General features: G+C 36.5%; 1 protein-coding gene across 7 annotated transcripts in view; it reads right to left on the reverse strand.

Moving 5' to 3' along the window:
* LOC124183794 (NAD(+) hydrolase sarm1) overlaps window positions 1–14,633 on the reverse strand; it is a 183,075-nt gene that overhangs the window by 43,765 nt on the left and 124,677 nt on the right. The window contains exon 1 of one of the 7 annotated variants that reach the window (XM_046572800.1): window positions 5,146–5,169. The exons of the other annotated variants lie outside the window; for them this stretch is intronic. Coding sequence (XP_046428756.1) covers window positions 5,146–5,154 — 9 coding nt within the window. The 5' untranslated portion in view covers window positions 5,155–5,169. Of the gene's footprint in view, window positions 1–5,145; window positions 5,170–14,633 lie in introns of those variants that run through there. 7 annotated transcript variants of the gene reach the window in all.

A 14,633-nucleotide genomic window follows, 5' to 3' on the forward strand; every position in this document is an offset into this window, starting at 1 on the left:
TTTGACATACGAGTGTTTTTCACACTTACGAAAAACTGAAGGACGAAAAAGAAAACATCAAACAGTGTTCAAATTCCGCCGGAATTAAACCAATCAGGTTTGCTCGTAACTTTCGTTTGTTCAAAGCAAGCATACGGTAGAGGGAGCTGCCGTAGCGCGGGAAACGGGGGAAAATTTGAATTTCGCAATGTTTTTAACTGGCACAAAACATCCGTCTGATCAACAATTAATTCTGCAGAGATTGATTGGACAGGATCAAGCATACCGTTGTAGCTCATGGTCCAGTTATGATGCAAGTGACAAAACCAAAAAAAAAAAAAAAGAAGAACCTGAAACTCTTTTCAATTGTGAAATGTAATTGTGGTTCAACGGCACCCGACCGGCATCGCTGTGAAGTGCGTAAGGAAGGCTTACATACAGCATCGTAAGAAGATTTGTATGAGTCACTTAAGAATGCCGCAGAAATTCTTCAGGTGAACGCATCGGGGTTTCCCTTTTCTCTTTTTCGGCTCGTACCCCGGCGCTCCCTTTTTATCTTTTCCTCGCTCCTTCTCTCTCTCTCTCTCTCTGCTCAGGTTAGTGGAACAGTGTCCCGTGGTCCCTAAACGATTATTCAGGAATGTCTACGCGTTTTTGTACGAGGGGGGCCCTTATTATGTACCTCAGCGTTCGGGGAACGTCGAGAGGATCGGAGGGATCGGTTTTCGGTATGCGAAGTATTCCTACCGGGAACATTGCAAGAGAACCGCGTTTCGTCATATCCGGTCTTAATAATTATGTCATACTCGTGCATTATTATATCTTCACCGAATAATTTCTTATCGCGCAAGTACAACGCGAAGTTTTCTTTCCCGTGTATAGTAAATGTGTAATCGAGTTCAAGGATCTGTAATATGGAAGTTCCAATTCCGAATTCTTATGACATTAAACACGACTTTAGGCATGGAATTCTAGTTATCTTTTATTTATATCAAATATTGCCCCGCATGTATCTACACACGATTCTTGGAATTATTTACCAGCATACGAGTGGGTGGGTAGAATGCTTCATTAATTATATCTCCAACGTAACTATATTTAACCGATAAGAGGCACTGATAATATTATATAAGTCTTTTCTCAACAAACCTGTGTGTTCGTGTATCTAGATATGTAACGTATTTATTATCAATATGAATCATTCTCCGCGTACAGCGTATTTAATCAGAGGCCTTTTTTTTCACACGATTCCGTGAATGAGGAAAATTATACAATATGCTTGCGTTCAAGCGAACGAAGAAACGAATGTCATAATTTTTTACGTAGAGAAAAGAAGGAAATATAAAGGGCTAAGTAATTGTTCGGGAAAAGAAATATTTCAATCGCGTATAAAATGATTTTCCATCGTGAAACATTTTCACAGATTTCGAAGGAAGTCAGTCGAGAATTCTTCATACGGTTATTTGTTTATGTCTCATCGATAAAAGGTATTCCGAGATGGAAAATGTAAAAATAAAAAAAAAAAAATGTAACACACCCAACAAACATTCCACACCTTCGAATTAGTCCAAGAAATCGAAAATCCCTCTGATCCTGTATTATGTGTATACATGTGAATAATATGTACACAAGTGCTATATTCGCATCAAAAGATAAAGTTTAGATTTCGTCGAGGAATTTCATCGTCATCGCCTTCTATTTACTCATAAAACAATTACGCTTGCACGGTTTCTTATCGCTCCACATTTATGTATAAAGTATACCGGTCATCTTTATACCGTCATAGACATTGCAGTGGGTATATAGATGTGTGATTACGTGACGTTCGATTTTTATTTTGAATTTGATTAAACATTTCGCCCTGTCCCAATTAATCTTCGGACGATAATCGCCTTTAACGTCACTGATGTAATTATAACGATGTCGACGCCACGTGATGTCCGATCAGGATTCTAATCAATCTCCGATTACGATATACCCACTGTCTGATCGTGAAAAGAATTTCTAGAATTTCCCACTGCCATTTTATTCGTACTCTATCCTATAATGACGATGCATGTACAGTAATATTCATTCGTGCTTTCCCGTTCTGCATGGCTGCCTTATTTTGGGTCCGAAACAAAATGTGAACTCGATTCTTTACGAATTATATGACAATGACTTCTAATTATGGAGGGTAGAGGTTAGGAGGACTATCTCCGTGTATAGAAAGTGCCAGTAAAGTAGAGTACATACGAGATTGCGTTGCTGTAGTAAAAGGGACATATTTAAAAGAATGGGGGAAGAATTGTTTTAGCAGGATAGAATTAAACGGAGAAAGATAGATATCCGCTTTGCGAAGGCGCTGTTTTCAGAAAACTTATGAAATGATAATTTCAAGTCCCAATTGAATAAAGTTATTTGTTCCACTTATTAAATCTGTCGTTAGAAAATTTGAAATTCAAGATTGGGTATCAATAACGTCTCGTGGCAAGTTTTTAGGTTATATTGAGTATATTTTCATTTTACTACGTTAGTAGTTGACCGTGCACTTAGGGCACTTTTATCATCTAATCTAGTCATCGCAACTACTTCGATATTTTACTACTAACCTTTGACATACGTCACTTCATCTATAACGGCCATGTTCAGGTTGAACCCTTATTGTTTATCAGCGCTAGTATATAACAGGTCTGGTGACTTATTGAACCGCTAATTGCCGCTTTGTAGCAAACACTTTTCCATTTGAAAATTCGGATGACATTGTCCTCCTTACCTCTACCCTCCATACTCTCAATCTCTCACGTCAGGTGCATCGTTATTCATTGTCACATAATTCGTATAGAATCGCATTTTGTTTCGAACCCAAAACAAGGTAGCCGGAAAGGGAAGGCATTAGTGAATATTACTGTACAACCGGCGGGCGGATACTCTGATATTACCTTCAAACGTATTGGCCACTTGCCGCCGAGATTTGGCCAGCTTTAACATGAGTTGAGATACCCGGAAGTTCACTTCATTTTGCATGAATTAACGGAAATAATGAAATATACAATAAGAGTGATATTACATACAAAACAAAAACATTTTCGTTTACTTGGAGTGGAATATAGCATAGAATGATCCGTCTGTCAATGTGTGATGTTAAATTTATAGTTAAATTATAATTATAAAAATCCCAATGGCTAGATTCACTTATTTACCGGGATTTTAAATTACAACAATCTGTTTTTGAGTCTAAATAAAGTATAAACAGAAAGAAGCATTGAAAGATAAGAGCTACTTTACGTTACGTTACTCCGAGGTTCCGGGCGACATCTAGACGTCAGAGTGGCGAGGCTTTGCGACTAGGTAGTCGTATCGACAGATAAATAACACGAATCGCTGTGGTTGCGTTGTATTCTTTAATTGTTCTATCGTTTTTTTTGTTTTTTTTTTTTGTCTTTTACTTGCTAGTTTCAACTTTGGTTTTATTACAATGATTGTCAGTGAATGGTCAATTTTCTTTTTAAAATTCAGACTTTTTTAATAACATCGTGCGTACCAGTTTTGCAATTTGACACGCACAAACTCAATCCGCTATTTTGAGTAGTACAATACGTTAAAAAATTTCAAAATAATCTGAGATATGACGTGAATTAAGGATATCAAATAACTAATTGAATTACCGTCAAGAAATGCTATTTAAATACAACATATTTTTCTACTAACCCTCCGAACAAAATACGGTAATAAATTGTATCAAGAATAATGATCGTTTTTCACATATGAGAGTTTAATCTATTTATCGTTACCCGCTTAATCGGCCAATATTTACAATATTTTGCATCAGCTTTCAGGTAAGAAAAAAAAATGGATACAAAAATTAAAATTTCCCACGAATCTTTACTTTTTCTGTTTCAAATAACTTTCTTTTCTTCTGCTCAATCAAACTAACCTACAAACTGTATCTTGGAAATTTATTTTCTTCACGAGGCAGCAAATGGGAGCAGTTAAAGGTTGATTGCCCCCGCCCCCCCCCCCCCCCCCCAAACTTCGCCTCTGCAACGAAATTCGATCCGGCGGGGGAATACCCGACGTGCAACGGGTGCCGATGACGTATCGCGTGCGGAGAAGTAGGTGTTTGGTCGTGTCGTGCCCCGCAAGCCGAGGAAACGATCGTGTAGATGGCGCGGGCCAGAGGGGCGATGGCGGGGGGGCCTTGGGTCTGATTGTGAGTCCGGAATGCGCCGGTGTCGCGTCGGCGCAGACCGTCCGAGCGGCCTGACCATCGACCTACGTTATGAATGAATGAATGGGAATCCCTCGGGCTTTCGTCACTCTCTCTCTCTCTCTCTCTCACTCTGCTCTCTCTATTTCCTCTCTGTATTTTTCTCCGTGTATGAGTCACACGATCGGGGGGGGATCGAGAGCCCGCCATGCGGAGACGACGCTCTCGTCTTACCCGCTCGCCCAGTCAACCTCTTTGTCAGACAGAAAGGCGCTCCTGTCCGACAGTGGCTCTCAACTTGGGGTTCCGAAATCTTTTCTCACCGTTTGTCTAACTGTTCAGTTGAACGGAACGTATATTAATAAGGATTGTGAAAAGTTTTACACAGATTTCCGTAAAAAAAAAAGGATAGGCAAAGGGAGTATTAATGCGAATATCGCATTGCAAAAATAAAAGATGCGAAATGATTTCAGTTAAAGAATTAAATATAATGGCTACTGTAAATGTTGAATTGATCAAACTGGGACGATCATTGAGTTTGCCTGTTTAGAATGAAAAAAAAATCGATAAAGTAATTTAACTGAAGTTTCAAAAATGAGGAAACCAAGTAATTAAAAACCACCTTGAAGTGTCGATCATTTTTATTCATAGATGTGCAATCATTAAAGTTTCGCCCGTTTATCGATATTGGGTCTGAATTTTTGTGAATTGGGATTCAATTCACAAAGTTGTTAGATTTGCTAAGGATTTGCAAATATAGATTGATTAATAGTTCGTAACAATAGAAAAATCGAATAAATATATAATCACTCGGAGAATTTGGGAATCCAAACTTTAGGAAAATCAACGGAAAATGGAGTTCCACAATTTGTTCAGCATGTGATCGTCTTCCATCTTCATTCTCACGCAATCAATTTTCTGCAGTTTTTCATGATTTTCGTTAATTTCATAATGTTATAGTCATCAAATTTACCCACGCTTGGCATTATGTGCGGCAGTTTCTACTTTACGACGGCAAAGGTTTGCTCTTCATCCGGAAGTTCTGTTGATTCTTAATAGAAACTCACCTGGAACAGACAAAATATAAAAAAATTAGATCAATAAACAAATTACAACTTTTTAAATTTCATCTTCAATTCGGTCGGATCAAAGCAAGGACTGTGAGAATTAAAAAAAGGAATAACCGTTTTTTCGGTAATTTCTCACCGCCAGGTTGGCATCACTGTCACAAGGTATTCTTATCTTTATTTTCCTTCAGCCTGAAGCTTGAACATGATCGTAAAATACGGTATAACTGGGTCAATTGGTTGTTGAAAAATTGTCTTCACAAAATAAATAATGCAGCAGTCAGGATTGGTAGGTATAATAATAATATGTAACCAATTATATCACAATTACTCATATGAACGGTGAAAAAACCGCTACAGGGTGTCTCTACTGAGAATTTTTATTTCCCAGAATTTGAAACTAAAATTCCCTAAAACTTTCATCTCTTCCGTAATTTATTTCAGCTACGGGTCGAGTTGCGGTTGAAAATTTTCGGTTAAAATTTAAACGGGTATGATATAAATTATCAGACGGAATGGTTGACGGGTATTAGGCACGTGATATACCGGCGATACGGTCGAGTCCCCGACCTGTAATGTACATTAATATCAAGTCCCTCGTTCGAATCAATTTATTTTGCGCGGGGCAACGAATATGGAGAGAAAGATAACCGACGAGGAAACGTGACGGGGATAAGTACTCGAGAAAACTTGTGGGCGGCGTTAATTGCCACTGGCGCCGCATTGACGCCGCCATTTATACCTATACGTGTATATATTCCAGCAACGGGATCTTCGTCTCTCAGTTTTATTATATTACAAATTATACACGCATATTATACCTGTGATCACTCGGTTGACTTTTAATCGGCAGGAGAATTCAAATGTCAACGGGTTACTGCACCATTCATTCATCCTCTTTCACGGAGAGAAGAGAAAGAGCACAGTTTACTCGAAACAGCGGTAGAAAAAGGGACGCGTCAAAGTTTTTGGTTAAAAAAAAAAAAAAAAAAAAAAAAAAAAACCAACGTCAACTGTATTTTTTATTACAAATTTATTAGATTTTCTACAGTAAATTCTGTACTTTACGCAGCATATTTTACCAAAAAAACCTGTTGTATCCCGTTTTTCCTTTAGTTTTGAATAAAATCTGCTCTTTTATTCTCTCCGTGTTATTTTCTGATTTCCAGCTTTCTTATCTCGATCATCATTTCCCGATATTTAATTGCAAGTATATTTAACAGTTTCATTACAAATTAAATTATACTAAAATTACCCTTATGCGATATCGAAGAAATTTTCATACGCATAATTTAAAAGAATCCGAAAGACGCTTCCCTTTAGATTATGAAAAGAGTTACTACCGTTGACGGAAAAAAGTTTACTTTTTTTTTTTCGTTGCATCGAGTATAATAATTGCACACTTATAATATGCTAAAGTGAAATATACGCGTATCGTGTAAATGCGTCAGAAATTTCAACAACATAGAAGGTGATTTATAAATCGCTTTAGGATCGAATTCAGCAACCGTGACATGCTTCGTTGACTGAAATTTCACAGTTAATCTCGAACAGATCGAACAGTTAACCGATAAATAACACCGTGATTGCCTCCTTATTCGTTACAGAATAGTAATCTTTAATTATGCTGTATACAAGCTACTGTATTAATTATTATCATTATTATTTTGGTTGTTATTATTGTTATCGTAATTATTTTAAACCGCATTTTATACAAGAACTATTCGGATCGCGTGTCTCTAATTAAAAATTCTACGCTCATACACCGATTGCGAGTTATTTACTGCAGCAAGGATCGATCTGCGTTTCACGTTTTGTATTTTAATAGGTACATATAATAGCTATGCGTAACTACCTATATAATTGAACTGAATTGCAATGCTGCGCAATTATCGACACAGGATAAGTAAATGGACGACGTACCTATACTGATCTCGAAGTGCGGAGGCTAGCTTTGATTATACGTATACCGTTGTATTTTATACAGCTGTATATATATATATATATATATATATATATATGCGGCAAAAATTCCGCACAGTATCAAGTCGCTATCTAAAGATGCGCAGACTTTTCCACGCGTCCAGCATTTATGCGGTTATTCTTTAAATGTGAATTTGGTATATTCTGCATTTTCGTAATTTCCATAAATGAGAATATTGCAATAAAAGAAACTAGAATTATAGGGTAAAAGCGACAAACAGTCTCTTTGGTTTTTTAAACACACACATTACGAATATGATGGAAAATTTATTTACCCTATAATTTTTGTCCAAAACCGAGTTTTTATTTTCTTTGAATACATGTGAGATACAATTTTTATCAAAAGCAATACGTCTTGATTTCATGAAAATCAATTCATTCCGTAGACTCAAACGGTAGATTAAAAAATGATAAATGAAAAAAAAAAAAAAAAAGAAATCTGATATTTTTATCCCTGGTGAAATTCACAACTTTTTCGTTCAAATCCGAGTTCACATTACCATAAGCTGCATGTTATTGTGTTTTTATTTATTCAGAATGTAATTGAAAACACTGGTACGATAAAGGATAATAGAAGATTTTTATCTTTCATAGGTCAACTACCACATAGCCCAACAATAAAATCCCGCGATCAAAATTCCAAAATTTTCCATATTTTCAAGTCATATAATCGTTAGAGAATCGCCTTGAGCAATGGATCGTGATTATACTGTTTAATATACCAACGCGTTACACGTGCATAAGTTTGTACAACTTCACATCTGTTCATCTCTTTTTTTTCCTTTTCCCTCTTTCTCTCTATCTATCGAGTAAAGTGTTATTTTCCGCGACGCGCGGCACCGAGTCGCAAACATCAAAGAACTCCGCATCTCCGACGTATCGCGTTACCATTAATATTAACTGCATTTTGCAACGGACGTGAGATTAGTTATGTAGTATTATCCGCAATGCAGTTACCATTGCACAACTCTCGGAATTCCCGTTCGCCCCTTCGAATTGTGTACAGACATAACAAAAGTGCCAAAAGATTGGCAAATTTATTGCACGATCAGTTTTCGACAAGGTTCTTAAGGTCGTGTAGTACTCCTACCTTTACCGACCGAGGAAACTCACGAAAGGGTGAAGAAAAAGGGTCCGTTTGCTCGGTCGGTAAAGGTAGGAGTCCTACGTGACCTTAGATAGATTAATCGACTATATTGTTGTTATTCCACGATATTGCGAATGTGTGGGGAGGATGTAAGATAAGGATAACATCGATTTGGCATAAAAAAAAGAAGTCTTTTTCAGTAGAAAATGCAAGCGTCATAGAAACACTTGGGTTATGATTCGATTTGTTAGATTCTGATATTCACTTCGTTTTACTGAACTTTGCACTTCGTTGGTATGATAAATTTAACGAGCTGCATCGCGTAATTGGAATCATATATGCTCGATTATATTATATTTCGCGTTGTAGCGGCGATTTGCGGGGCGGCGTTTGAGAACGCCAAATGATGGTGAAAAATACTTAATTGCGGTATTATATTGAATGCACTTTACAATAATTGATGAGTGCAAAGATCATCGGGACACGAATATCTCGAATGTAGAATGATGGCCTGATTTCTCGGCTCGTAAATTTTGTATCGTGCAGCTATGCAACGTAAGATCGATGAGTAATTTTTCAGCAAGGTCTCAGGGTCTTTAATTTACTACAGCTTACGATATACGCGTAAATTACATCAGTAGAAAATATATGAGGCAAAATGAAGGAAAAACTTGATACATTATGTAATTCAATGTATTTATTTTCTGGAAAATAATTATCGTTGTATAAGCTTTGAGTCTGTAGAAGAAACTATTCAAATATTTATCGATCACTTATCCAGTGCAAAGAATTTCAACCTCGAATGGCAATTTTGGTAGACGGAAAAAACAATATTAGAAAAAATCGTTCGTCAGAAATTTGATTAGACGATTTCAAAATATTGAATAGATAAATTTATACACAAGGTATTATAATACTTAGATTGCGAATTATCTATTTTATTATCTGTATAATGTTGTGAAGTGAAGATCGAGAGTTTGATTCGTTTCCAATCTTTCGACGTGGGTAAAGTTTTCCAAGAAATAAACTGTTCCGAGTGTATAAAAATAACGGGGAATAAGAAATGGGGAAGAATAAAAGTAAGAAGAAAATAGTCTCAGCCTGAGCAACTGCCATAACAGTAACACTAACAGTACATATATCATTGAGTAAACTGATTGCTAAGGCTCGTTTTCATCGATGTAAAATGAAAAACATTGCCGAATGGATAGGTATAATTATATCGAAATGTACTTTTCTCGAAGTTTAACGTGTCATTGTGTTAAAAAATTGGACGATATTAACGGATAATTACACATTGTAAATTTGACTGTTGTGATATTGTTCTTATATAATCACTCTGCTGTGCTAAAATTTAATTGGCTCGACGAGTTGTTTTCCCCGACGTGATGCAGGAGTGAACTAAATTATGAAATTTATTTATAGGAATACACGAATTCGCGAAAGTCAGGAGGCAAAGCGTAGGGGGTAAAAAAAAAAAAACAAACGTTGTTCGTCACTGTGAAATAAGAGTGTTATGTGCATTCGATATTACAGATATGATCCCTAATATGGCGAATAAACGCATGGGCTTAAGGTTAGGTAGTATTCCTACCCTTACCGACCGAGCAAACTCACCCTTTTTCTTCCTATATAAAAGAAAAAAAATGAATATAGAAAGTTAAATAAGAATATTGAAGAACAAACAAAAGGGCGAGTTTGCTCCGTCGTTAATGTAGGACTACTGCATAACCTCAATATTAATATCGTTACAAGTTTCTGCGCTTCAACGATGACGTGGTAATTCGCAAAAGTGGAAAAAGAAAAGAAGAAGACGAAAGAGAAGTAAAAAGAGACGAAAATAAGCGGAGAGAAAGCGACATTTTCGCAGGAAAATATATATATATAAAACGCAGCTACGTCCCACAGCTCGTAAAATTGCGAAGATAAAGGGACAAATAAAAAGAAGAGGCGGGAGAATGAAGAGGAATAAAAATTACCTTTCACATCAATTCCTGCAGCATCGAGTCTCGCGGCGATAATCGCCCGTTACGAATAATTATTGCCTAATTAAAAGTTTATTGTAAATAATAGCTCGAACGCACGTGGCCAGTTAATTGATTTCTATAGAATATTTATAACGTATAGGCATGAAATTATTAACCCGTCGTTTTTTTTTTTTGCGGATTGCAAAGGTTTCTCTCTCTCTTTTTTTCCACTTATTCTTCAATTCTAACTGCTGTTATACATATAATCTTATCGTAAGTTGGAATTCAAAAATTTGCCTTGTCAATAACAACTTATAAGTGTTTCTTCTCGCGGGAGATTCTTGAATTATCAGTAATGAGAGAGTGAATATCTAGAAAAAAGTATAATCAATCAAATTAGTTGAACAGTTATAAAAGCGTGAAAATTCTTCTTTCAATAAATCCGCAATACATGCGGTGGGTGATTTTAGTATATTTTTTATAAAAATGTACAAAATACTTCTTGTGACGAGATAATGCTGGAATCTTAATCTCGATATAAAAAGTATGGATAAAACATAATACAAGTGGCATACATTATTGACATTTCTTTTCCAAACTGCACCCAGTTTATAAAGGGGGAAATAAATTTATCTCGTGGTTCATAAATAATAATTATCACAGATCTGCAGATGTGACGTTTGTATGTATTTAAACGACAAGTGTCCATCAGATGTGATATAATGTACAAATCCGATCAAGTACAAAAGCCTGAATCCAAATCTGATTAGAAATTGAGAAGCGGATTTGGCAATGGATTTATCCTACTGTAATACCTATACTCTGAAGTAGAAATCTATTCATTGGCACGAACTTATCGCGGCCTATCTAAAACTAGTTTATACAGGTGTATATAAAAATCTATTTGCAATGCGGCAGCGAATTCAGGCGTTGATTTATTCTGTAAATATATAAAACACACGCACACGGGCACACGTATGTAGACAGACAGAGGCAGACGCGTTTAAAGTGAGCGAAAGCGAGAAACGTGGAAAAAGATCGTTGACTTGACGCAAACCGCAAGATCCGGAATAACGCGGTCAATACGTGTGTAACCAGTTTCTCATCGCCGTGGTTAAATAGAATACGTATCAGTTCCTCTTTTTGCCGTTAAACATTGTTGACTAACGCTTTTCCCTGTGAATCCCCCCCTTCGGCTTATTTTTTATTGCTAATCGAATTTTCCAGCTTTAAAAGTATGCGACAAATGCAATTTCTCACCCGAAGGATGTCCGAATCGTCATGCTGCGTGAAGAGGAATAAGCCAAATGGAATTGACGGGTCTTGTTTCATTTTTTCGTAAGAACGATCCTTTGATTAATAAATCGATACCCATGTTCTGAAATTTTTCCATTTTCTTTGTTTGTCACGTTCTGCTAGTTCCATTGCAGAAAATTTCTCATATTCCAGACGAAAAACTCGGAAAATAAATACGGTATTTTAGTTTTCGTTTGGTTATTATTGTTCGTTTATTACGGAGAACGGATGAGCGATAGAGTAAATGAAAAAATCTATCTGGATCAAAACATGGCAAAACAACGGAGTAAAAAATGTGTAACGGAAGATAATCAAGTTCGGTGTAGTCAAAAGAGCTACTCTGATTCAGAAACAAATATTCGTAGACTGAATTTTAACTGTAAGCAAATATAATTGTTATCAACAACGTCAGAGAAAACGAATTATTCTGTTATGTTTTGCTGCTTTGTTCTATTCGTGATTGAATTTCGTGAAAATAATTTGAGACAGATATTTTCTTGACCTCGTCATTCCGGTAAAAAAAAAAACCACAGCAACAACAACAATTCGTACACACCTTATAATTTACAGAAGGTAAACATATTATTCAGCGAGAAATACATTCATTATTATTATTTAAAATCTAACTCAGAAAATTTCTGGAGAAAATGAATTGTTTTCCATCAGAATCGTAGAAACAATATGAATTTTACTGTGAAAAAATTGTAGAATAATATTCGATTGGTTTGATGTTTTTTACATAACGAGCGTGTTTACAGTTAAAATTCATTGTTTTTCGATTTAGCTGTAACTACAATTATATAAGTAATTAGCTACAGTGGGACATTGTTGTTTCAGTATGTTTCTTGACTCGACTGTTTGTCCAATAATCGAACTTCACTTCAACCTGTTTCTCACCAATTTTCTTCTACTTATACGCGATGATACTCGACTTTGAAATATTTACAAATGTATTTGAGACACGGATGAAGATTATCCCTCTTTCTATTTGACGCCACTTTCATTCTTAAGCCTGTGAATATTTAATTTGTAATATTTCTAGGAAAACCGGTAGCGAGTAAAAGTCGTTACGGGAAACGTGCGGCTTATCCTGGGCTCTTATCTCCGTAGATAGACATGGCCTGATGCTTGACCGCATGCGGACCACACGCGTGTGAAGACATTCAATTGGTTGGTTTACGATTAGTCAGGTTCGTGCGACAGCGCCGAGCGAGATGAGTCGGTCGGAGCAGAGTCGTCGCATTTTCAGCATAAAGTAGATAAAAAAAAAAAAAAATAATAAAAAAATCCAAGAAAACAAACCGCGGTATTGGATATAGATATTAGAAAAATTACTAAATGATTTCAAGAAAAATCGTCGTTGGAATAGAAGTTAGTGTAATTTACACTTTCGTTGTAAGAATATCTGATAATAATTATGGGATCGGAATTCGCTTCGAAAAGCGCCACCTGGTGACGATAAGACTCAAACTCTATCGTATTTAGTAATAAAAGTAATTTTTTATCGTGTAATTTAGGGTACAATAATTGAATTCAGTGTAACAAAGGTGTGACAGGCTGCACGGAGTTTTCCGTGCCTTGAAATTCGCGTGATTAATTTAAAACGAACGATCAGCTGATCGCCGAGTTCGACGCCATGTTGTTTTAGCCACGGCGACATTTTGAATCCCGAATTACGTCTGGCGATTTTTTATTAAGAATGGTAAACGGTTCCTTTTCACGAGGTTTCGGTCGATGGAAATTGTTACTGATAAAATTCAGAAACACCTGCTTACATGAAAACAGAAAATTTATTCTATCTAAACCAGTGTAACGGATATTCTTATTGACATTATATATGCGTTAGTTACGGCGTAAGAAAAATTGAGAAAACGTTGAAAGTCGTAGCCTGCAGTGGAGGCAATTAAAAGAAAGATTTGCCAACGCGTGTTTCTTGGAAAGTTGGAAGCGAGCCGGGGTGAAGAAATCTTTTCGAGGAAAGCCGTGATCCGAGGCTCGAGCCAAGAAGAAGGCGGCCAATATTGCGAGCGGCGATTGGTGGGGCAGTTTTTGGACTGCGTCAAAAGCAGGTTAGCGTCACGGCGTTTCAGAGCTTTAATATACGAGAAGCGATGATGCGAAAAGTCGAGAATCGCGACCCGCGCTCTGCAGTTTCGTTGCAATAATTATAAGCATTTTCGGCGAAACAGTAGAAACTGGATTTCGCGAGTGCCGAGTTCCAAAAATTAAAATTCACCGCGCAGAAACAGAAGCCTTTCCCTTCTTCTCTTACCGAGAAGAAACTGAATTCCAGGAATAAATCTCTGATTCGGATTCTTTGCACAATTTGCAGAGAAATGGACAATGACTTGGATCAAAGGTCGGAGAGTCGTAACAAACAACTGGAAGCTGGTATTAAACTCGCTCTGAACATCGCGGTGCATGATAAAAAGAAATCCCTCCTCTACTTGAAATTTTATCTATCGCTTATTTTATCGAACTAATTGCGTCTACGAGAGAAACAACGGTTATAGTCGGTAAAACAGAAGTTTGTACTCGGAAATTGATAATCTTTTCTTTTATCTTTGACCTTGAAAAATTATTTTAGGTAATACCAATTCTTATTATTATACACATTTTACAATTACATTTGTCACAATTGTTTATTTCTCACTCTCATGAAAGCATTTTGCATTTCTCTTGAAACAAAGAGAAAATTTTATAAATAGTATTCGGCGGCAGTAAAATTAACTCAAACTCACTGACGCTCGTAAAATTTGTCGTTGTTTCGTTTTATCTAGTTATTACAATCAATTTTCTGTTTCTTGCGAATATTTTCAATTATCCGACTAAGCCGTGCGACAATTAAACGCGAATAGAGATACGTATCTCAATGCGGTTTGAATATGTTATATATACCGGGACAATATCTTGAAACTTGAAAATCAATCGCCTATGCGCCAAATAATTCAATCTCATTGGTCGGCGAAATCTTCCCGCAGCGATATTCTTGTCTGCGATGCAGGCGAGCCAACCTACGCGAAATGTGTACGTTTGAATTTTCAAAGAGCGTAAGCATTAAATTC

This window comes from Neodiprion fabricii, chromosome 5 (genome assembly GCF_021155785.1).
Source record: "Neodiprion fabricii isolate iyNeoFabr1 chromosome 5, iyNeoFabr1.1, whole genome shotgun sequence".
NCBI classification, from domain to species: domain Eukaryota; kingdom Metazoa; phylum Arthropoda; class Insecta; order Hymenoptera; family Diprionidae; genus Neodiprion; species Neodiprion fabricii.